We start from the raw sequence: 23,713 nt of genomic DNA, 5'->3' as shown, positions 1-23,713 counted from the left end.
AACACATCATCTTTCCTTGCATTTATGGCTTGCATTTATAGCCGTGAGCCAGACAGAACCAGGAGCCACAGTACCTGTGCTTGCGGTGGGAATCACACAGTGCACCTGCATTAACACTTGAGGTCAGATCGGGACGGAATTTTATAAGGTACTTCCCACTGTTTGCCTCCCACACCAGAATATTAGGACCTAAAAATCGCTCTGCGGGGCCAGACGAAGGGAAAGCGTGTGACCCTGGCCCCTTTCCCACATGGTCACTGCTGTCACCTGGCCCTGCTCACCTCCCCAGGTCAGTGGGGAGGGCGAGCCACCCGAGGCTCCGCTGCCTGCCCTCTTTTCAGGGAATGGGTCAGCCGCCACCACGCAGCGATCCCTGTGTACAGGAACGGGGCTGCAGGTGAGCCGTGGGATGCATCCCAGATATGCACCTGCTAGTGGATGTACAGCCCACCGGAGGTGCTGCAGGGCGAGACTCCCAAGCGCCTTCCACACCGCAGGCTTGCTCCTGTCGTGTTGTGCTCCCCGCTCTGGGCACAGCGGCCAGCGCCCCACGTTTAATGCAGCGAGGAGCCTCGGGGGCTGCAGGCACCCACAGGAGCTGTGGCAGCACGGTCACACAAGGCCTCCGCCAGCGGGTGTGCATCAGGACGAGGCTTGGGAGCTTCTAGGGGAGCCTGGAGGCTGTGCGCAAGAGCTGCGTGAGGAACGTGAACCTGCCACCAACCGCCCCTCGTCACGGAGCTCTCAGAAGGCCGCCGCAAAGAGAACAACCCCCGTAATTAATGCCTGGCACGCTTTTAATTACTTAATTAATTACTCCTTCCCAGGGGGAAGCCCGGGGGCGCTCGGACCTCTCCCTGAGGTAACCCCCCCCCCGCGCCCCCGCGCCCCCTCCCCCGCCCCGCCATCACCTCAGCGAGGGGCGGGGGGGGGGGGGGGGGAGAGCAACAGCCGCTGCGCCCACCCCGTCCGCTTCCCGCCCGCTGCGCGCGGCGCTGCGCATGCGCGGAGCCCTCCCCCTGTCAGGCCGTGGCGGGGGGGTGACTGCGCGCGGGGGGCGGAAGCGGAAGCAGCGGGGCGGTGGCGGAGGCGGAGGCGGAGGCGGAGGCGGGGTGGTGATGGCGGCGGTGAGGCTGAGCGAGGCGGAGAAGCTGTACATCGTGCACGGCGTGCAGGTACCGCCCCGCGGGGGTCTCCCGGGCACCGGGCTTCGCTGCGTGGCGCTGGGGGCCGGGGTGACCTCGCGGAGGGAGTCAGGCCGCCGGGAGGTGCCCTGCTGGGCAGAGAAGACGCAGATAATTCCAAGCTCCGGGCGTAGAAGCGAGGTGTTCGGGAGGAATGCTTCGCTCCGAGGGCGGTGAGGCGCCGGCACCGGCTGCACGGGGAAGCTGTGGGTGCCCCATCCCTGCTCAAGGCCAGGCCGGATGGGGCTTTGGGCAGCCTGGTGTGGTGGGTTGGAAGGGACCTCTAAGGTCATTCGATGCCAACCCCCTGCCGTGGCAGGGGCACCTCCCACCGGACCAGGTTGCCCAGGCCCCATTCAGCCCGGCCTTGAACACTTCCAGGGACCGGGCTTCTCTGGGCAACCTGTTCTACTGCCTCACCGCCCTCGTGGTAAAGAATCTCTTCTGAACATCTAATCTAGATCTCCCCTTTTTTAGTTTGGAGAGGAATAGTGAAGGACAGGCAGAGAGGACTGTGCTTTCTGCAAACCAGATAAACTGTAGGTCGTGGAGAGCAGGAGAAGTGCCTGAAAGGACTGGAAGAAAGCCAATGTCATGCTAGCCTTCAAAAAGGGCAAGAAGGAGGACCCAGGCAACAACAGAGCAGTCAGCCTCATCCATGGAAAGGGGATGGAGCAGCTCATCCTGGAGGTCATTTCTAGGCTTGTGGAGGATAAGAAGGTGATCAGGAATAGTCAGCATGGATTCACCAAGGGGCTTAACCAATCTGATATCCTTCTATGATGAGATGACTAGCTGGGTAGATGAGGGGAGAGCAGTGGATGTGGTCTACCTTGACTTCAGTAAGGCTTTTGACACTGTCTCCCGTAACATCCTCATAGACAAGCTCAGGAAGTGTGGCCCAGATGAGTGGACAGTGAAGGGGATTGATAACTGGCTGGACGGCAGAGCTCAGAGGGTTGTGCTTAGTGGCGGGTGCGGAGTCTAGTTGGAGGCCTGCAGCTAGCATTTTTGGAGGCCCGTAGCTAGCAGCGTCCCCCAGGGGTCAGTCCAGTCTTGTTCAGCTTATTCCTACCACTAGCTGGACGATGGAGTGGAGTGCACCCTCATCAGTTTTGCTGATGACACAAAGCTCAGAGGAGTGGCTGATACCAGAGGGCTGTGCTGCCATTCAGAGGGACCTCGACAGGCTGGAGGGCTGGGCTGAGAGGAACCTCATGAGGTTCAACAAGGGCAACTGCAGGGTCCTGCACCTCAGGAGGAATAACCCCAAGCACCAGTGCAGGCTGGGCTAACACGCAGGAAAGCAGCTCTGCAGAAAGGGACCTGGGAGTCCTGGTGGACAGCAGGCTGACCACGAGGCAGCAATGTGCCCTGGTGGCCAAGAAGGCCAACGGTATCCTGGGCTGCATTCAGAAGAGTGCTGCCAGCAGGTCAAGGGAGGTGATCCTCCCCCTCTACTCAGCCCTGGTGAGGCCACACCTGGACTATTGTGTCCAGTTCTGGGCTCTCCAGTACAAGAGGGAACTGGCTGGAGCGAGTCCAGAGGAGGGCTACGAAGATGATGAGAGGAGCACCTGTCATATGAGGACAGGCTGAGGGAACTGGGCCTGTTTAGCCTGGAGAAGAGAAGACTGAGGGGAGACCTCATTAATGTCTATAAATATCTGAGGGGAGGGTGCCGAGAGGATGGAGCCGGTCTCTCTTCAATTGTGCCCAGTGACAGGACGAGAGGCAACAGGCACCAACTGAAGCACAGGAGGTGCCGACTGGATACGAGAGGGCACTTCTCTACTGTGAGGGTGACGGAGCACTGGCACAGGTTGCCCAGAGAGGCTGTGGAGTCTCCTTCTCTGGAGATATTCAAAACCCATCTGGATGCCATCCTGCACAACGTGCTCTGGGTGATCCTGCTTGGCAGGGGGGTTGGACTGGATGATATTCAGGGCTCCCTTCCAATGTCAGCCGTTCTGTGACTCTGTATTTTACAGTGGAGAAAACTGTGCTTTTATGGGGACGAGCTTTGTAGCATCTGAGGAGTGCAAATCAATGTGTGTTTGAAATGCAAACAGACAAAAACATTTTGAAGGCTGGTGGGCATTTTTGTCTGTTGGGTCCTAATTACATACCTAAAAGGTAGAAAAGTCGGGCATTGCAATGAAGACCTGTGTTGTGTTAGGTAATGTACCTTTTAAAGCCAAGACCTTGACACTTTCTGTTGAAACCAGGGGGACTTAGTGCAAGAGTTGAGGTCTGCACGCAGAGCGCTTGTTGCAAGCTCTAGACGGATGAGAGGTGAACGGAGAAGTGCAGCTGGTTCCCTTACTCTTGTACGTGGAAGTTGGTGATGAAACTAGGAGCCATTAATTTTATATTCATCTTCACTGCTGTGGTTGGCATGGGAAAAGGAAACTTTTAAAACCACAAATTCTTATTTTCACTTTGCATTGGTGCTTCCCTTAAGCAAAACACATTGGTTGTCGTACTTAGGAGGACCTGCGTGTAGATGGCCGTGGCTGCGAAGATTACAGGTGTGCAGAAGTAGAAACAGATGTTGTGTCAAACACAAGTGGGTCTGCGAGAGTGAAGCTGGTAGGTGAATTTCTTGTACACTGCTGATGAAGCTGCTGGCTTACTGGACTTCTTTTAAGATAAGCCATTGCAGTCTGTAGATGTCTGTGTGTGTCACATGCACAACACTAACTGCAACGGTGGGTTAGGGAAATAATGACAGGATATATAAGTCATTCAGGCCAGCTTAACCCACTGGAGCTAGATTTCTTGTGGAGTACCTGGAAGGCCTTCAATCTGAACTAATCTGCTATTTAATTTTGGAAAAACGGAACCACTGTTGTCACAGGAAAGTGACTTGCTGTGAAAAAGTCACAGTTCTGTGCCTTTACAGCAAAGCAAAGCTATTTCTGGCATCTGTTGATGTAAAGAAAATAAATAGATTTTTTGAAGTATTATAAAGGTTCTGCAGATGTAGCTGTTCCCAGAACAAGAATGATAACAAGTCTTGGATATAAGAGTGTCTTCTAAATGTAGAGAAACCTGATACGTATGGTAAATGTGTGAAGAAGTTACCTAGGCATAATGTTCTTCTTCTAAAGCCTTTCCTTTAAAAAAAAAAAAACAAAAAACAACCACTAACCTGATTTCAAGTGTGCTGTGATAGTTATTGTCGCTAATCTTTCTAGGTGGAAATGTCAGCTTGCTGTAGGCATCTAAATTACACAGTCTTGTGAATATGGTTCTAGTTGTGTGTGATACGTTTCTGTTTTAACAGGGACACACTGATATCTTGGTAGGCGTAAAAGCTGAAATGGGGACACCGAAGCTGGAGAAACCAGATGAAGGTTATCTGGAATTCTTTGTTGACTGGTTAGTATACTAGAAGAAAAGGTAATAGACCTAAAATCTCATTAGTCGTTTATTCCAAATAACGTTCTTCTGAAATTTGTACCTTCATTGCACTAACCTGCTGCTAGGGTCTGAATAATTCTAACAATTTATTTCACTGTTTTAACAATGGTGAATGTTTAGAAACTTCTTGCTCGTTCTGCAAAACCAAAATAAGCAAAACAGTAGGAGTTAAAGAACCAGGTTAAATAAAACAATCCCAAATTGCACAGCATCACTACAGCTGGGAAAGAATAATGGTTCGGTTACGTCTGTTTAACATGACTTCATGACTATAATGTCAGCTGCCTTTTTTGTTACAGTGTTTGAATATAGAAAATATTTTTCAGAAATGAAGTATTCCAAGGATGGGGTTGGGAGGGAGATGCGTAGCAATATTAATGGATCTTGTCAGTTCTAGAAATATGCAGTCCTCACTTTCTTTAAGAACATAGACCAAAAGCCTAAATTTTAGAGAAGGGTAGTCACTGCCCCCATGCTTGTGCTAGGAGGGAGAGGTGACTTCTGGCTTCAAGGAAGATCCACAAGACAAAATGTGAAGTGAGAGCAGCTTGTTCCCCCTATAGGGAAATGAGATGCCCTCAGTACTCTGATGCTTTTCCAGGCTGCCACTGGGTGGTAGTAACTGAGCACAATTTGATACGCCACGTTGTGTGGCGAAGTTCTTAGGGGTTCTACTTGGCTTTTGTGGTGTTTAAACTAATAAAGTAAATACAGCTCTAAGTGAAGAATATCCTCTCTGTAATCAAGTCTTTGTAGACCAGGAAAGAAGCTGTGAGCTTACTGTGGAAAATCCAGTTAATCTTTTGTTTTCAGTGCAGTGGAAATCTGTATGCTAACTACGTATTTTGTGTTAAACTCAACTGGGAGTTGAAAACCAATTTGATTTTAAGTTAGCCTTTGAGTAATTGTAAAGTGCAGACAGCACAAGTTGTTACAACGTATATATCTGGTTTGGCCTCAGAGATGGTCTTTTGTTTAATTATCTCCATTACAATTACTTATGTTGTAGATGATAGTTTTTTAAGGGCTTGAGCAGCAAGTGTTTATTTTCCATTGAACAACAAGGGAAGTATTTACTGTGAAAGAAAGGACTTTACTGGTAAAAGCAAGGGATTTTGAAAGCAGGTATCTGTGGCGGAAGCGTGTTTGTGCTTTAAAAGGATTTTTGATTGTTGTGTGATGTGACACTGAAATAGTTTTGAAAGTCTTCAAAAACTATGTTCTGTTTGGGAGTAGAAATTCCCTTTGCTCACCCTGGCCACTACTAAGTTCTTTCTGTGTTTCATAAAACAAGCTTTTTGGCTTTTTCATTTATTTGCGTGCTTGGCAATCCTCTTTCAGATTTTACCCAGTGAAAATTGCTGCAGTATTCTGTGAGCGTTGGGTGGCAGTGTTTACCGAATAGTTATTGTATTAGTACCCAGCCAACGTTATTTCTTTACTTCACTTTGATTGTAAGGAACCGAAGTGTTAAAAATAGTGTTGGAATTAAGATGCAGTCAAACCTGCAATTATTTTCCAGTTAGGTCCTATGTTCTTCTTACTGTCAAAGAAAGCAGCCATTCATAGTTAAAAGCTACAGCATTTGGTGGAATTGGGTGCTTAAAAATAATGAGGTATAGATTGAGGTTCGTATATTTTTTTTCAGTTTATCATAGGAAGCATAATGCTTGCATAACCATACTTTAAACAGAACAGCTTAAACCGAATGGTCTAGTTAACCTGCAAACAACAGATTCTGTGAATAAGTGCTCCTTTAGTACAGCCTAAAGGCCTGACTTGGCTATATTCCCAGAATTAGTTATACTTAGATAGGGCCCTATCTTCTAAAATCAGCGTCTAATATTAATGCAACTGCAAATAATAGTGTCACGCTTGCAGTGCTTACTCATGTGGTAAATGTGGTCTGGAAGCACAGGTCGGTGCTTGACTGGCAGTAATATTTACCTTTTCAGTGTGTATAGTGCTGTCTATTTATAGAAATGGCAAATAACTCCTATAAAATCCAGTAGCTCTTTGGGGCATTCTGAATTATCGTCAGTTCTGCCAAAGAACAAGTTGGGAGAATTACTGTATGGCAAGGATTTTCCTTACAGGCTCTGCAGTCTTGTTGACACAGCTCACTTGATGTTCGAAGTCATAAGTAGATAACGTGGTCTTTAGTTGTTTGGTTTTTTTAAAGGTGAAGTGATTCTGTTCCAAGAGTGTATTTTCTGCTGTATGTTCATGTTCCTGTGGCATTGGTGTTGGAAGAAAGCTGAGGATTTTTATCATTGTATCAATGCAAAATGTACATGAGAAATTGTCACTGAGAGGTACCCAGCCAAGTAGGGTTCAAGGTTTTGCTTTAACAGATTTTGAACGTATCAACAAACTACTCCTATGGGATCCCCTCCCTTCCCATGTTCTGTTAAGAGAAATGAGTTTGGGGGAGATCTGATTAGTTTATTTAAAAACTAGATCTGCCACGTTTGCCACAGGTCTACTTCTTGAAAATGCTCTTGCCCTCTCTCTGCAGTAGGGGGTTAGGTTCAGAGTATTCGTTTATTTTGCTGTGTGCTCATCTCTGGGCATTTCTGCTCTATTTCATTGTGATTTGGAGCTTCATGGGGTTGTTGTTTTCCACTTGGCTGTGAACAAGGTCCCAGCACCCAAGCACTTATTGCATGACCTCATAATCAAAGTTTCCTGTGTTGGAATCGCGGAAATGAAGACCACACACTTTTTTGTCTGTTCCCTTTTGGAAAAAATGCTCTTTGGTTGTTCCTATCCAAAAGCAGCAGTTGCTGAAAGTAATGAGCTGCTGTCTGTAAGTGCCTTGGTAGCAGAGAGTACACTCACCAAAAGAAATTACCAATTAAGGCCAGGCAGTCGTGTCAATTCTGCGTATTCTACTGGTCTCAGTGTCACATCTTTCTCTTCTTACCTTATTAATTACCTTCTTACCTAACTCTCTTACCTTATTAATTTCACATTCATCTCTAACAGGCTGCCTTGTTAGCCACTCTGAACTTAGTACGATTTTCTCTCACTTCTTTTTCTTGAAAGGATTGAGGTGATAGAAGATGAGAATACTAAAGAGCTAGTCCCAGGGAAAATTCACCAGCTTTAATATTGTCTTAGGAACTGAAGATAGTAGTGGAATTTAATTAGTATCACTTAGTAACAAAATATAGGTATATTATCTGCATTAAAACATTTTCTTATGCAAAATGGGAATCATTTCTTCACAGATGATGTGCTTATTCTTGTACAAATAAATCCCTCGGGATGTTTCTCGTACTTTATGTTTAAGAAATGTGCTTTGGATATTGGCAGGTTCAGAAGTGAAAGTATTTTTTTTCTCCTTTCTTTATCTAGTTCTGCAAATGCTACTCCTGAATTTGAAGGCCGGGGAGGAGAAGAACTTGGCACAGAGATAGCAAATACACTCTACAGAATATTTAGCAGTGAAGGGAGTGTAGACCTGAAATCTCTTTGTATTAATCCTAGAGAGCACTGCTGGGTTCTCTATGTTGATGTATTGGTAAGTAAGGAAACGAAAACTATTAAGAATTCGAGGAGGTTTTCAAGGCACTGGGTGACTGAGCATAGCCATGTGTATTTTCATATAAAAATGCTTCTCATAATGTGACATCATACTTCACAGCATGGATGGCCATTTTCTTGTGAATCTATCTATCATAGTTAATCACTACTTCTTGCTTACTCTTTTTCTACTCTTCTGGGTGGTGCTGCTCCACTGCAGAGCTAATAAAGCACTGAATACTCCAAATCTGTCTCCCATAAAAATCAGTAATCTTACATGCACAAGGAAATTGCAGTTCAAGACAGCTGAACTTTTTTTCCAAGTGAATGTATCATTCAAATAAACGTAATTGAGCACGGATGTATGTTAGCCCTAACATAACTGTCCCTACTGTCTACTTCTTTGTGCTATAATCAGTACTAAGTCAATGAAGTAATGCAGAAACTTTTCTAGCAAAAGTTACATTTGGCCTAGGCAATATTTGATGGAAGTTGTATACATGTGTTGAATGTAGAAGAGAAACTGAATGTTTGTGCCCAATAAAAAATGGAAACTGAGTTTTGTGCATGTAAATCTTGTGCATGCAGCAGCTCAGTTTCCAAACAATGCTGTATTTACAGTGCTCTGTCATGGGAATTTAATTGAAGTCTGTAAGTCAGACTCTTCTGAGCTCTGTTTCCAACTCTTACTGGTCCAAATTTGAGTTTCCATTTGTCAAATGTGTAACTGAAAACATGTTGAGAGATACTACTCACTGGAATCAATGTCTATGAAATGATTTACTAAATGTTAAGCTGTATTGCCAAAGAAAAACAAAACAAAACAAAAAAAACACAGGGTTTTATTAAACAAAACAGGAACATGTAGACTGAGACTTAAATGTAAAAATGAGTCCATTAAGTTTTTAAAGAGCAATACGTTAGCCTAGTTACAATAGGCATGGTACTTAACGTGACAGTCCAAATATACAGCATGATCAGATGTGTACCACTGCTGAGTGCGTTAACAATCCTAGTCACCAGCTTATTGGAGCTTGGCACAGTTTATAGAGGATGAAGTGCTAGTTCTGAGAAATCACACCATGACCTTGAGTTGCTAGGTTATTACAAGCAGAGGTACAGAATATTAAATGCAGTGCTTATTTAAGCAACATACCGTTTCTGCAGCATAAACTAAGGACTTTTAATAAAGCTGACTGCTGCAGATAAAGTTCTGTGTAACTGTTGTGTGAAATATAACTGGTCGTTATCTGATTTGTCCTGGACAAATCTATTGATTTTCCATAGCTACAGAGGAAAATAGCCTTGGTGTTTACATGCTACTAGTTGTATCAGAACAGCGAGACCTATGGTACGCGTTATGTTTTATTTAGCTGTGTTTACAGTATCAGCAAAGAATCTGTTGTAGGTTCATAACTAGGACTCAGAAGTTGATGATGTCACCTGCAGATTTTTTTCTGAGAGCAATTGAAGAGCTGCTGGGTTAGATAAAACAGATACTTTTAACATAACTCTTCCATTCCCCCCCCTGCCCCCAGCATCTGTATTTTAACATTTGTGAGGTATTTGTACTAATTCCTTTTCCAAGTAGAAGATGTACAGATCACATTTATGATAGTTTATACTTGATGTAGGCGCTTGATACCTACAGGTTTTCATGAAGCTCTTCTTGCTGAGTGATTGCTCTAGAGCTCTATTTTGATGGTAGAAGTGTGACACTTGTGCTAATATAAAATATTTTGTCTTAGTATTCATCTTTTGAGGGAGGCAGGTTCTATATCTAATAACTGACTGTTGAGAGTCCTTTGGATAATGTTGTACTTCAGAATTCATGGAAGTGTTTGTGTTACATAGCTAAGTAGGAGGGAAAATAAGTCATAAATCTGTCTTAAGTTTCAAAATACTGGTACCTTGTGGGCAGATGGAGAAGTTCTTGTTTCCAAGCCTCTTATTCTGACAGACAAGAACCCCTAAAAAGAGTTATGAAGCTGGAGGTGCTCTGTTGCTATGCGATTTAGCCGTGCACACATTGATCAAAGCATCTATATTGAGCTCCTGTGTGTAAATAAAATTTGAGATACGCAAGCTCAAAAGAGAAAATAGTGATATTTTGCACAGTCATGCGGCTTGTAGATTGAAAACATCTCTCATATTTGATTTTTCTGGTGGTCAGTGTAGTTGAGAAGAGCTACAATTGTGTATAGTCAGACAGGGGAAAAAGGAAACTTCAACCAGACACACTGTGAAGATGCAGACTGCCTACCACCACGATTCTGCACACACGTGAATTAAAGGTCAATAAAACGTACTTTGACCTTTCAAAATACACGCATTCTTAATAACAGTAGATGTTTGCATTCATGAGCTACTCTTTGGAAGTGTGAGTTACACAGTACTGCAAAGCTATAGCCTGTTCTCACCATCTCTTTCTGTCTTTTTTTTCTCCCCTTCCAAGTTACTGATATCTGAAATAAGCTTTTAGGAGTTTTTTAGGGGGTTGTTTTTGGTACTTGCATAGCCTCCTTCCCATAGTTCGCACCAGCAGCCTGCCATACTGAGCAAGGAGAACTGAAGTTGTGCGATCTCTTTTCATTCCCTACCTCATCACGCTACATTGTGTGCTTGGGTGTTAGGGCGGGTGCATTAGGTTCTGTTGAAATTCTGCTGGTTCACTGCTGAGCATCCTTCAGAGGATTCCTTCCTCTTTTCTATCCCTTGCCTCAGCACTGTTAGGAGGAAAGAAAGCCAACAACTTACAAATCTGTTCCAAAAACTCACAGTTGAGCAGACTTTCTTCAATCCTTTAAAAACAAAACAAACGAAACCCCTGAAAAGTAAAAATGGAGTGGGTGCGGGGGAATCTCTGCACAACATGCTTCAGCCTTCATTTATATTTGGAGGAATTGTTGTACTGTGCTTGATACAGGCTTTGTTCCTAGCCTGTAGGTGCCACTGTAATATAGATAAGGCTTTAGAAAAGCAGCCTGAACATAACCCTGGCAACAGTACAGGCACATCCCATTATTGTGTTTTAATAACAAAGGTATTGTGAGCTTATTGTGTTATCCAGTAAAATCCAATAATGACTGAAAGTGGCAAGTTAACCTCTCTGTATCCAGCAGCTGTTTGGAAAGAAATAATTTGATCACCTTTGTATTAGCTTTATCTCCCAACTTTTGTCATTCCTTTTACACAATTCAGTTTGTCTTCATAAAAATAAGCTGTCTTTCTAGAATATCTGATTTATGATTTGTTCCTAGCGTGGGAGTTTATCTCCTTCTTAAATAAATTTTGAGGAACAATCAATACAATCAGTGTTGTAAAACTTGTTTTGCTCTCATTGTCCAGCATAGATGGATGTAACGGAGAAGCATACATATGTTCTTATCGGTGTAGTTTCCAGTGCTTGTTGGGGATGTGTGTGTTCGTAGAACAGTGCTGGCTGAGGACAAGCTAAGGATGGAGCTTGTCAGAGAACTATCACTAGGCTGGCACCAAATACATCTGAGTTGTCTGTCAGCCTGTGAGCAGTAGTGGTTACGGGAGCCCTGCCTTTTTATATTGTGTGCAGTGTTGATCTTCTATTTGGTTGTTCTCCTGATCTCAGTGGGAAGAAACTAAGCTAGGTTCCCTCCATAGGCTTTGATTCAAGTGATAGTATTATCAACAAGTAGACTTTGAAATCAGGATTTCCTTAGATCTTTTTCATCTACAAGAGAAACTCGTAGATGACTCCTTTTCCATAAAGAATAGAGGATAAACCAAGATGTACCTTTGAAACTATACTTTGTGTAATTAGCTTCCTTTATAACTGTATTATATAATATTTCATACAATGTTCTGGGTGAGAATTGGCATTGCTTGTTTGAAAACTATTTTAAAAAGACTCCCCATTGAAATAAAGTATAGAAGATCGTTTGTCTTGTTTTAACATGAAAGAACAAATGTGCTGAGTATTATCAGAAATATTCTGTTCATAGTCTAGTTCAGAGATTTAACATGAGAAGAACAGCGATTTCATTTCAGCTTCTATTACTAGATGTTATTAATTTTATTATGAAGTGCTTTAACTCTTCTATTTTTCATGCATAATACAGTCAACTGAAATCTTAGTTTTGTATTTGGAGTTTATTTTTCATAGATAGGCTTTAAAGACAAGTTTTTAACCTATTCTTGTTCTTAATTTTGTGCTTTTTCAGGTAAGTTTAAGTAAAATAAAGACTTGACTTAAAGAAAAATTAGTTTAGTACCTTTTAAAGAGATTCTTCTTTTCCTCCCCAGTTATTGGAGTGTGGTGGGAACCTCTTTGATGCAATCTCTATTGCGGTGAAGGCAGCTCTCTTTAACACAAGGTAAAGCACAGCTCTTCTTTCATGTGAGTGGAAGTGGCATGGGAAGAGAAATACTTTCTGTGAGCTAGGCATCTTTATGCTTAATATATTTGAGTAAGAAAAATGTAAGGCAACTTAAATTTGGATAAAAGATGGTCTGTTTGCAAGCATGTGACGTGAGCTAATGTCTTTACATGTTTCTAATAATCCAGTGTTGTGTTGCATTATATGCACAACGGGGCTCTCAATATAACTCTTCTTCTGTAGCCAGATCCAGAAGAAAAATGTATTGACCATATGGTTTTGTTGCAAGTAGTTGGAGGCCTTTGTGTTGATGCCATGTGAGTTTAAAATACAAAGTATTTACTGATGTCCAGATCTCTGGATGGCATTCTTAATTAGTTGTTTAACCTTTAAACAAAACCTGAAACGCATTCAGGAGACATAACAATAGGAATGTGCTGGTTTGAACATCCCAATGATATTCAAAGTTTTGAAGACCTGTGATAACTAGAGAGCTATGGTAACTAGGCTGGAGGAGAAGGGGAAGGTGAAGAAGAGAGGGAGTGTGAAGAAGTGGGGAAAAGTATCCCCTCTTTCTCCCCTGCCCCCGATTGGCTTCCAGAGGAGAAAAGGTAAAAGGTGTAATTATTAATAGTTTCTGAGATACGGTTTCTGAAGTATGGAGGTGACGGCAATGCTCTGTACAAATACCAAATTAGTCTCATTTTATCACATCATAAGCCAGTGTTACACAGTACAGCAAAATAATAACCTTAAACCAGCCCCCAGAAATGATAAACAGCACGAGAGGGAACACACACAGTAAGTAATGTGCTCGATAGCACAGTTCAGAAAACAGGCACAGCAGACTGGAGATCAAAAAAATCAGCATTGTGATTAGCAACACTGTGATTAAACTGATCTAATGCTTATAACAATTTTGTTTTAACACGCTATAGTCAGATCTGTCATTATCTCAACCCTTTCAAGTCTCACGTTGGGTGCCAAAAGGACTGTTGTGGCAGGCAGCTCAGCACCATGCAGCTGTTTGCTCACACACACACACACACACACACACACACACACAGTGGGGAGACAATTGTGGGGGGAAAAAAGTAAAAGCTTGCGGGTTGAGATAAAGACAATTTAATAGGATAGAAAAGGAAGAGAAATAATAATGGTAATAATAATAATATGCACAAAGTAGGTGATGCACAATGCAATTGCTCACCACCCACTGACTGCTGCCTGTCCCTGAGCAGCAGTCCCTCCCACCCTGGCCAGCCACCCCATATTAATTGTTCATCATGACACCACAAGGTATGGAATACCCCTTTGGCCAGTTTGGGACAGCTGTCCTGGTTCTGTCCCCTCTCAGCTTCTTGTGCACCCCCAGACTCCTCACTGGCGGGCAGCACAAGAAGCTGAAATGTCCTGGGCTTACTGTAAGCACTGCTCTGCAACAACTAAAACATAAATTTGTTATCAACATTATTGTCATCCTAAATCCAAAACATGGCACCATACCAGCTACTAGGAGGAAAATTAACTCTATCCTAGCTGAAACCAGGACACCCATGCATTTTAGTTCAAAGAATGGAAATCTAAAATCTAGTAGAATCATTGATACAAATGCTTTTTGAATGCATTCAATAATATTAAATATTTTTCTAATTTTTATCTTCATTATCTATAGATGAAAGGGAATATAGAGTTTTGTACCACTCTGGAGAAAGAAACTAGTGAATGGCTTTGCTTAAAAAATCTTACATAGCAAAAAAAGCTGGAAGAGGTGCAAAAATTTGAGTCTTACAGGCACAAATGCTTTAAAGTAGATCTCAAATTGTTTTCTCTGTAAATCAGAGATCTGCTGAAGTCAGTGGCATAGTTCTTGTTTATTCATCAGGGAACCAGTGCACAGTACTAGAACTGGAAAAGTACCCACAAGAAGAAGAAATTAAGCTTTTGAAGACGGAGGCAATGTATCATGTTATACACACTTTAAAGTTGGCAGGAGGGGAGAGCCAATCTGAGACTGCGACTTGTATACGTGGCTGAGAAATTTTCCATCTTAATCAAGCTCTCAGTGGTACCTTTTAACTGTAGATTGTTTTTGCAGCATTAAGAAATACTGTCACAAATGTAATAGCTCACAAAGACTTGACAGTACACTAAAGGGAAGAAACGCCTATGTCTCCATGTGGGGGCTTCCAGGATGAGAAAGTTGTGTAGTTAAAACAGTTGCTCCCATGTGGGTTGTTCTGCAGATCCAAGATGCTTGCTTTATTTGCAGGATAATGGCCTTTTTTCTTATTTCAACTGTAGTTCTAGTTTTGAGTAAAGAGAGAACATCATATAAAAATAATAAAAAATAAATGAAAATGGACAGCATGGAGGGTGTAATTGTTTTGATGATTCTGCTTTGTTTTCATTGTTCTGGAAACTGTATCCTTCATACAATCTGTGGGCAGTCATCCTCAGTCTTGTAGAAGTAGGATATCCGACCAAAACGTGGTACAATATGACACGACACAAAGCATGCTGATTTTGACCTGTGAAAACCCTGTCTATTGACTTGTGCAGGGAACACGAGTACATCTCATCTAATCAGAGCTCCGAAAGTCAGAGCTGAAATACAAAGTGAAAAGCTGTTGTCCTTATCTGCTATTCTTTCCTCTTTCCCTCCATATATACTGAATTTTCTTTGGATTGATACAAAGGTTGTTTAGAGTAGCAGCCCAGTCTCCTTGAAATATTGATGTCTGAGTAAGACAAGATGTCAATTTGAAGATCACTTCAGATTAAGTGTTTTGAACTTCGCTAGACATACGTGTCCCTCATTGAGTCTTACTTGCCTTTCATAATCTGTTTACAGGTTTTTGTTGCAAGTGTTCTCAGATCTTTGTTTGCCTTTGACTTCAGCCTTAAAACCAAGAGCAGGAAGCTCAGGCTGCTGTTTTCTTCTTTGAAGCCACAGTTTGTTCAGATGTTCAGATAGGCATTTGAAAAGCTCAGCTTCATCCTTAAAATCTTGCTCCTAACCATTTATTTTGTTTATAATAGCTATGGCACACTTTTCTTTAGGGCTAAGTAAATCCATAGTAGTAACATCAGGAATTTTGTGCAAGAATTATGGGATTTCAATCCTTTTTATGTCTGGCCTGACTCGCTGTATCCCCTTCAGGCATGGAACAATGACAATATGACTGTCGTGGGGGAATATTTACTCCTTGGAGTTTTGCATTGTTCATTGTGTTCTAAAAACTAAATCAAGATCATGTGTGAAAGATAGCTGATACCTAACTTTATTCTTAACCGTGTCTCCGAAGTGCTTAAGGCCGGATTTATCCATGATTGAAGTAGATATTGCAAAATGTGCAAGTAGCCACCATGTCAGGACTCAGCATTAAACCCAGTCTTGTGGAATGTGCCTCATTGCAACTGAGGCAACAAAAACTAGGCACATGACAAAAGCTACAGAGTTTATAACACAGTAGCCTTGTAGATGTCCTGCTTTTTTTAATTATTTTTTGCTGGGCAGGGTGGTAGGGGCAGAACTGATGCCTGCATGCGAGGGTAGAACAGGTTTTGCAGTTGTTAAATCTGGGTCTCCGGCACGCAGACAAGAGCATTGTTCATTATGTGACTAAGTCCTGCTGTACAGATTTCTGCGCTGATTACTTACAGGAATCAAAACAGAAGAATAAAAGTTACAAAGTAAACATGTACAGCTAGTTCTTAAGATAAATCTTCATAAGCTGGGAGAGGAAATATCAAATTTTCTGGGAATTCTCTTTGTGTTACAAACACTCTCTATGCCCATTTGGATCCTTAGTTTTTGTGTGTGTATACCTTTTTTCCCTCCTACTGTGATGCTTGCTTGAGATCAGTGCTCTCTTTGCCTTTGCAGTATTTCTAATTCATCTGTCTGTCTTGTCTGTTCTTGGCCAATACAGCTCCTTGCAGGGATTTTCAGGTATTAATTCTGTCGGCTTCTTGTTGCAGACCAGACATTGCTGTGGCTTCGTAGCTATTTTAGGATGGAGTTAAAATTGCTTAATCAATCTTAGACTGTTTTTTTTGATCTTCCTTCTTTTTTAAACACTGTTTTGGCATGTAAACTTCTTGTCTAGGCTGATGTCCAGTGTTGTCCATTGTCCTGTGTAGCTCGAGGAATAGGCACCTTGTGATTTTATTCCATCAATTTTTAATGGAATATTTTTAGTTTGAAAATAGGCTTTGATGCATTTCCACTGGGTTGTTACATAACTGCAAAGCATTTTGAGTTGAATTTCCTGAAAAAGTACACATCGTAGTTGTCTGCTTACTGAAAGTTTTAGTTTTAGCATGGCTCATTCTTGTAAGAAATCTTACTAAAGCAGAGTTAGCTGTTATGAAGTACTTGGCTCTCAGATTCCTAGCCACGAGTAACTAAAACATTTGTCTAGAGAACAACAAAAATCACTTTGCTTTCCTGGAAAAAAAGTCAGTCTCTATCTCTTCCTTTAAAAGAGATTTGGTACAGAATGCATTAAAGAATGTAACATCAGGAGTCTAACCATGACAAACAATGCTACTGTAAAAGTGCTAACATAAAAACAGACTGCGGGTACGTTCCACATGGCTACTGAAGTTAGCTTTCCAGGGATATCTTGAAATATTTTGTTTTCACGTGCAAGCATGTGAAAATGGGAGCAGTTTAGCTGGGCTGTGTGGGGGTTTTGCTGGCCAGCAAAGCGAAGTCTTTCAGTCAGTGCTCCATTTCAGTGGACACCTGAATAAATGAGGGGTATTGAAGATGCTGAAGTTTTTGAGAATTTGGAGGGTTGGAACTAGATGATCTTTAAGGTTCCTTCCAACCCAAGCCCTTCTATACCACCTTCTACTAAGTTATTTTAAATGATTTTATTCATTACGCTAAGAAAGCTGCATTAGATTATACTCTGAAACTCCCATTAAATGGCTATAACAAATACTTTGTGCATACCACTGATAAGGAGCCTTTTTAGCTCATTTGTGAGAAATCTTGTTATTCACAATTAAGAAGAAAGCGTTTCTTGGACTCCTACGTGAGTGTTTATCTGTGGCCATCGCTTTTGTATATTTATCCTTAGAGCAGTAGAGTCTTCTTGCTTCTTAAAGAATGAGAAGATCTTGTCAGTCTTCTCAACCTGCTAAAGAGAGAGGATTTTACTGTCATCCCTTTCCCCACCTCTCCTTAGCTGATGTCATTCTTTCTTGAACTGTTTATATTTTCTACTGATGTCATGGCTTTCCTGGGCAATGCAATTGCTGTAATTCTGACAACTTAAAGTTTGTGTGCGAGGTCGGGTGCCACAATATGAACTCGTTCAGTCTTGGCAATTTCTCTCCTGCTTTGCCAGGCAGATGTGCAAAGAATGGTTCAGAATTCAAATGTGCAAATTCTAAAAGACAGCACTGAATCTCTCCTCATGTATTAGTGTAGAAATTAGATTAAATACTAATAGTTTGAATGATACACACAGTCTTATCCTGAATATCTTCTTACTAAAGATTTTTTTTTCAGTGAGTGAGTTGTTAATACTCTGATAACATTCTGGATCTCTTTTCTAAACATGTAGCCTCATTTAGAGGAAAGGGCACTTCTTGGAGTCGAGTCTGTATGACGCCTGTACTCATTATCTGTTCTGACAATGATTTCGCACACGCTTTTGTTTCTGCAGAATACCCAAAGTGCGTGTTCTGGAGGATGAAGAAGGCTCTAAAGAAATTGAGCTCTCTGATGACCCTTATGATTGTATTCGACTTAACGTGGATGATGTGCCCTGCATTGTCACGTTAAGCAAAGTAAGCCTGGCAAATTTCTGACCTTCTACCTGGAGACTTCAGTTTCTGTTAACTTCACCCACTGTTTGTTTTTCCCTAGAGAAAAAACTTGTGCTGCAGAAGTGGTCACTCTGTATGCATTTGTTCATCCTTGGAATTACTCTGATTAAGGGGAAGCTTTTACTGAATAAGGCATTTTTTCCACCTCCAACTTAGAGATTTCCCTTCAATGCATTCTTGTAAACTATCATGCAAGGAGAAATCTTTTATTTTTCAGCTACTCATTGCTCAACATCCAGAGCAGTAGATACTCCAATATGTTAAAACAAATGGGCATCGTTGCAAGGCTCAAAAGTTGAGTGGTCTGCCTGGAGTTTGTTGCTGGGGACAGAATTCTGTTTTCATGGGGGTAATACTGTCCTTTCAAGTGGGTTTTTGCTTTTCTTTTCCATATGTAGCACTCAACTAACAGTTGTTTTCCTGGATGATGTGTTTTCCATAGCATCTGTTAGTGATTTGCTTGGTTACTGGGAAGTTTGACATATTCTTTAAGCAAGTAGCATAAACAGAAGTCCATCACTGAAGTGGGACCTCACCTAAGCACCAAGATTATTTTCACCTGGGTGGTAGGGGAGCCAGTCCTTGGAGGTGAGGTGAAAGGAAAATATGGAGTTTCATGTAAGTGAAAGGATGGTCAGGGAGGAAAACAAGTTGAAGTAGAGATGTGCTTATCTCACTTCTGTTATGTGTGTACATGAGATTTGGGGTCAGAAGCTGTTGAAGTACTGTACTATCAACTCAGTCTCTAAACTCTACCAAAGATTACATGAGATTAGGATGGGAGGCTGTAGACAACTAACTGAGCTACCCGTACAGTTAAATTTTTTAATAAAGAACCTGGACAACTGCAAACTAATACGTTGTTTTGTCATTAACTTACAGATTGGATATAGGCATGTGGTGGATGCTACCCTTCAGGAAGAAGCCTGTTCTTTGGCCAGCCTGCTTATTGCTGTGACCAGTAAGGGTGCCCTAACTTGCATGAAGAAAATAGGGAAAGGTAGCCTTGATCCTGAGAGCATTTTTGAAATGATGGAGGTAAGGAGTTTTGAGCAGTTACTATCTTGGATGATAATGGATGAACTGGAACTTGAGTATATGAGAAGCTAGAGTAAGGACATTAAAAGCAGAGACCTTGTTGCTTTTATTAGGTGAATAAGGGACCTGTTGAAGGTCACAGACAGTTCCTTTGAAACAGAATCTCGTATGAGTGGAAGTTATCTAAAAGTTTAATATCCCTGAAATGTATTGTACTCACATTTAGAGTGAAACCTCTAACATGGTAATGTCTCCACAGAAGTAGAGGTAGTAGTTTGAAGGGCTGGTACGTGGTGTTCTCTTCTAGCACAACTCATTTGTTTTGTCATAAGCTTCTGTTCTTGCTTTACTGTTGTTTTTTCTTGGCTCCTTTATTGAGTTTTTGATCTGCCCCTACTCCATGGAAGTACCATTATCAGGGTGTTTTTCACATCCACATGAGAATTCCATTTTAAACTTTTCTTTAGGCTTTTCTTGAAACTGTCTTCCCATATAAATTCTCATGCCTGGATTTGGCCTTGAGCATCAGACAGAAATGAGTTTTGAACTTTTGAGTCAGAATGAAAATTAAATACTTAAAACCGGCTCCATTTCCTAGAGATCCAGAACTAATTTTAGCATGGCTAAAGTGGAAGTGAGGAATGCAGAAGTTGGAGCCAAGTTTGAAAGCAGTTGGTCTCAAGTGGAAATTACATGCCGAATACATATGGATGGAAGTTCAGTGCATCGTGATGTCAGTCCAGAGTGCTGATCGTGGCGGTACCAGTGGTCTGCCTATTTGCATCCAGGGAGGTCACTTAACCCCCTTGTTGGCTGGGTAGATGTGCACAGGGTTTATCTTTAATCTGGCATTGTAAAGAAACCAAACGTTGTATGGACATCTGATGTGTCTTCCTGGATGGATTTTGAGTCCAATTCTAACTAAATGTCACAAGACTTCAAGTTTTGGGTATAGGGCTGCTACAGAGAGATGGGTGTTTAAGTCAGCTACAGGCTTATGGTAGAAGGCAGCCCCCATGCAAGTTTTCTGATGTCCAAATGCAGAAAACATTGATCACCAACTTTGCTCTACATTGAGCCCTAACTAGGAAATGAACTTCGGTGGTTCCATTGTATCGTCTACTATCGGGCCGTGCTTGAGACTATCCAGTGCTTACCTAAGCCCTGAGGAGATGTGTTTGGAAACCTTCCAACTGTCTTACTCTACTTAAGAGCTCCTTGTCCCTTCATGTTGGTAAAAAGGAGTTAAAGCTTAAGCTGAACGCCTGGTGAATTGTGCTCTCACTTGCTTTGGAAGAAGTCTTTTCTCTTGAGTGGTGAGCAGTTGGAGGGTGTGAGGGAGAAAACTGATGAGAAGAAACAAATATGTTTTCTGGGAGGTGAGAGGTTCTGGTTTGTTTAATCAGGCTGCTATGTTTGAGGCAGTCTCAGAGTACCAAGGGAAAAAATAAAAATAAATAAAAAAAAAAAGAGGAGGGGACTGGGAATGTCCAGCGAAGGAGCTGCATAATCCTTCCTTGACACTTCCTGTCCCTAGTGAGTTTTAACAGCAGGTCAGAAGGTGTGTTCAACTTTCCCTGCCTGGCAGAGAACAGATGTACCTAGGACATGTCTCTTAGGAAGGAAGTTGCATGGGGAAGTTTTGGGAAGCTGTCAGCGTTAGGCTTTTTGCTGAGTTTATGGTCCATAAGGGAGGCAAGCAGGCATAGGATGGCCACAGTATTGTGTGTTTTATCAACACCAGAGCTTTGCAGAGTTCCTGTTCACTTTGACCAGGTGTGGGTGATATTATCCTACATTTGAGGAGAAGAGTGAGCAAAGTACATCACCCCTCTGGACTCTGGAGTGCTGCTGTGGTCTTTGTCCCAGTGCAGAGCAGTAGCAATTCTTGCGTGCTGTCTTCTCTTTAGCATGACTCTTACTGTTTAGGATTGACAGCCACCTTGCTGCCGCAGAGCTCATCCCAGATCTGCTTTGGTATTACGGACCATGTTCTGTCACCTGGTTCTTCAGTCAGAAATGTACCTTACGTTAAGGTTTGTGCACCCACAGCGTTGGGAATTGTCACCAGCAAATGAAAGAGAACTTTGTGCTTTTTCAGCTCTATGGCAGGCATAGGCTTCATTGCAGAGATCAGGAACTGATAAACTCAGTTTAATACAGCCTGGCTTTGGCTATTTAGGGACCGGTGGGCTCTGTTCAGCTGTGTATGGGGTTGGTATTTCAGGTTGTCTAAGAGGAACCCCAGGAGAACGCTAATGGTCACTGCTTCTTTAAGATCTTTATTTCAGCACTGCCCAATGCTCCTCATTCCTGCAGCTTCTGCAGTACACTTGTGCCTGTGGGGAGAGTGGGGGCTGGTATCAGAGCTAACCCCGGTGGTTTTCCACTGCTGGAGTTTATTTCTGCATAGAAAGCCTTCTGCTGACTCCTTCAAGGCCCTTAGACAGTACAGAATTGTGCAGCATGATGAAGAATCTGGCCCACAAATTGCTTTGGTGATGCAGCTGATGTGCATTTGGGGCTTTTAATACTGGACCAAAACCTCTGGCTACATGTAGTGTGTTATGCAGAAAGCATACCGCTTCGTATTGCATGTGTTGGCTGATTTGAATGTGTGTTTGTACCTGATGTGGATTTAATTTGTACCCTTGAGTGATCCAGCGTTGCATGGATCGGGTGCTGATGATCATGGAATGCTTCTCTGATGAATTGGAGCGCTGCCTTTATGCATAGTTTTTTCCAAAACTTAATCAAATTAAGATGAAACTTTCACCACCATTATTTTTCTTAATTAAAAACATGTTTTTATTACACCAGCTGGTATATATTAATCATTAAAGGGAAAATATTTGTCAAAAGAAAGTGATCCATGAGAGTTGTCTTCCTGTTAATAAGCATATGTCTCAGACTTGTTTTGCTTTCTTTACTTTGCAGACAGGAAAGAGAGTAGGAAAGTCATTGCACATATCCCTTCAGAAGATTTTGGATGAAGAAGAAAGTTTGGGGACCACACGGCAGAAAGTTGGATTTCTAGGATGAGTTTTTATTAAATGCTCAAAACTGTTTTTTAACTGATTGTGCAATTGTGTCAGTTTGTATATAGAAAAGGGATATTTCTTGTTGCAGTACATACACTCTTCCAGCTAAAAGCTTTTAAAATGTTACTAAGCTGAAAGAAAGCTGTAGTTAAATGTCAATGAGAAAATATGGGTCGTTCTCCATATGGGTAACTGCCTGCACCTAGGAGGCACACCAGCAGCAATTGGTGGAATTGCCTGAGAAATGCTCAAGTCTGTTTTAAAGAGTGACGGGTGTGGGTTTCACTTAATTCTGTTTGCATGTGTTCCACTTCTGCGGGCCAGCTGCTGTCCTTTAGAACGTATATGGGGGAGTCCTTGGTACAGCACAAGCCAGATTTTGGGTCTCTGAAACACTTTTGTTCATCATCCAGATAATTCTTCTTAATGGGAGGAAGAAAGCAGCACTTACTGGAAGTCTTCCTTCAAATTATCTTACTTTTCTTTGAATAAAATGCAGTTAGATTTTACTATAAATACAGCATGGCCCCAAGTTTATAAATCATATTTTAAACCAAAATGTCTTTGTTTAATAGAGCTCTCTCTGTCCCTTTTCCGAACAGATACAGTAGCCTAGCTGAAACCTCTTACAGTGGCTAAGGAGGAGGGGCATGACTAGGGTAGAAGGGAAAATAAGTTAATTTTGCTGAGTTTGGTAGTTCAGCTGAAAAAGAATAATGGCTTTCAGTAAAGATCCTCTACGTGCTGTGCTGGGCAGCAGTGGCACGGGGCTAAAGCCTCACTTTCACTGTTGTCCTGCTAGATCATAACTTGTAATACCAAAGGAGACATCTGAGAGAATGCAGGTCTTGGGTTCACTGGGCTGGAGCTGGAATGAACACGGAGACAGTTGTAGAGAGAGGTTCAAACAAGAGGAGAACCTTTGTCCTTCTACACTTTCACTAAGATTGGAAATGGATTTCATCAAAGCTGAAAAAGACAGGAGAAGGTGGCAGATAAGATGCAATCAAGTTGTATCACCAGGTCTTCAAAGCCATGGATACCTACATCAGTTGGCTGGTGCAGCAAGGAGTAAGAGCTGTTTTTCCTGCAGGACAGGAAGAAGCATCAGACTGGAGAAGTTGCAGGAAAAAAAATTCAAGGTGTTTCAGCTGTATTAGAAGGTTCCTTTTGAATACACATTTTGATAAAAGCTACAATAATAATCCAGAATTTCTTTACCTCTTAATCAACAAGTGTTTGTTGATTTCCTAATGCCAGATAAATAAAATCTCTTGACTGGTGCATGTTTGGT

The 23,713-nt window shown here is 42.1% G+C and overlaps 2 protein-coding genes across 2 annotated transcripts in view; one reads left to right on the top strand and one right to left on the bottom strand.

Moving 5' to 3' along the window:
* KIAA1143 (KIAA1143 ortholog) overlaps positions 1-23,713 on the bottom strand; it is a 273,363-nt gene that overhangs the window by 109,882 nt on the left and 139,768 nt on the right. The window lies entirely within an intron of this gene.
* On the top strand, positions 1,070-22,452 carry EXOSC7 (exosome component 7). The gene is made up of 8 exons (XM_035549838.2): positions 1,070-1,175; positions 3,675-3,776; positions 4,474-4,568; positions 7,971-8,136; positions 12,420-12,490; positions 18,178-18,301; positions 19,223-19,378; positions 22,316-22,452. The coding sequence occupies exons 1-8, from the start codon at positions 1,119-1,121 to the stop codon at positions 22,418-22,420; spliced, it is 876 nt and encodes a 291-aa protein (XP_035405731.1). The 5' UTR covers positions 1,070-1,118; the 3' UTR covers positions 22,421-22,452.

This window comes from Cygnus atratus, chromosome 2 (genome assembly GCF_013377495.2).
Source record: "Cygnus atratus isolate AKBS03 ecotype Queensland, Australia chromosome 2, CAtr_DNAZoo_HiC_assembly, whole genome shotgun sequence".
In the NCBI taxonomy this organism is placed as follows: domain Eukaryota; kingdom Metazoa; phylum Chordata; class Aves; order Anseriformes; family Anatidae; genus Cygnus; species Cygnus atratus.
Note: the sequence above shows the minus strand (reverse complement) of the source record. Positions and strands in the feature narration are given on the sequence as shown.

What these genes read in the sequence shown, in the direction of transcription:
- EXOSC7 (XM_035549838.2), top strand. Translation starts at nt 1,119, where the DNA reads ATGGCGGCGGTGAGGCTGAGCGAGGCGGAGAAGCTGTACATCGTGCAC. An exon ending in ACATCGTGCACGGCGTGCAG is followed by an intron (nt 1,176 to 3,674) that starts GTACCGCCCCGC and finishes TGTCGTACTTAG; the next exon opens with GAGGACCTGCGTGTAGATGG. An exon ending in TTCTCTATGTTGATGTATTG is followed by an intron (nt 8,137 to 12,419) that starts GTAAGTAAGGAA and finishes TTTCCTCCCCAG; the next exon opens with TTATTGGAGTGTGGTGGGAA.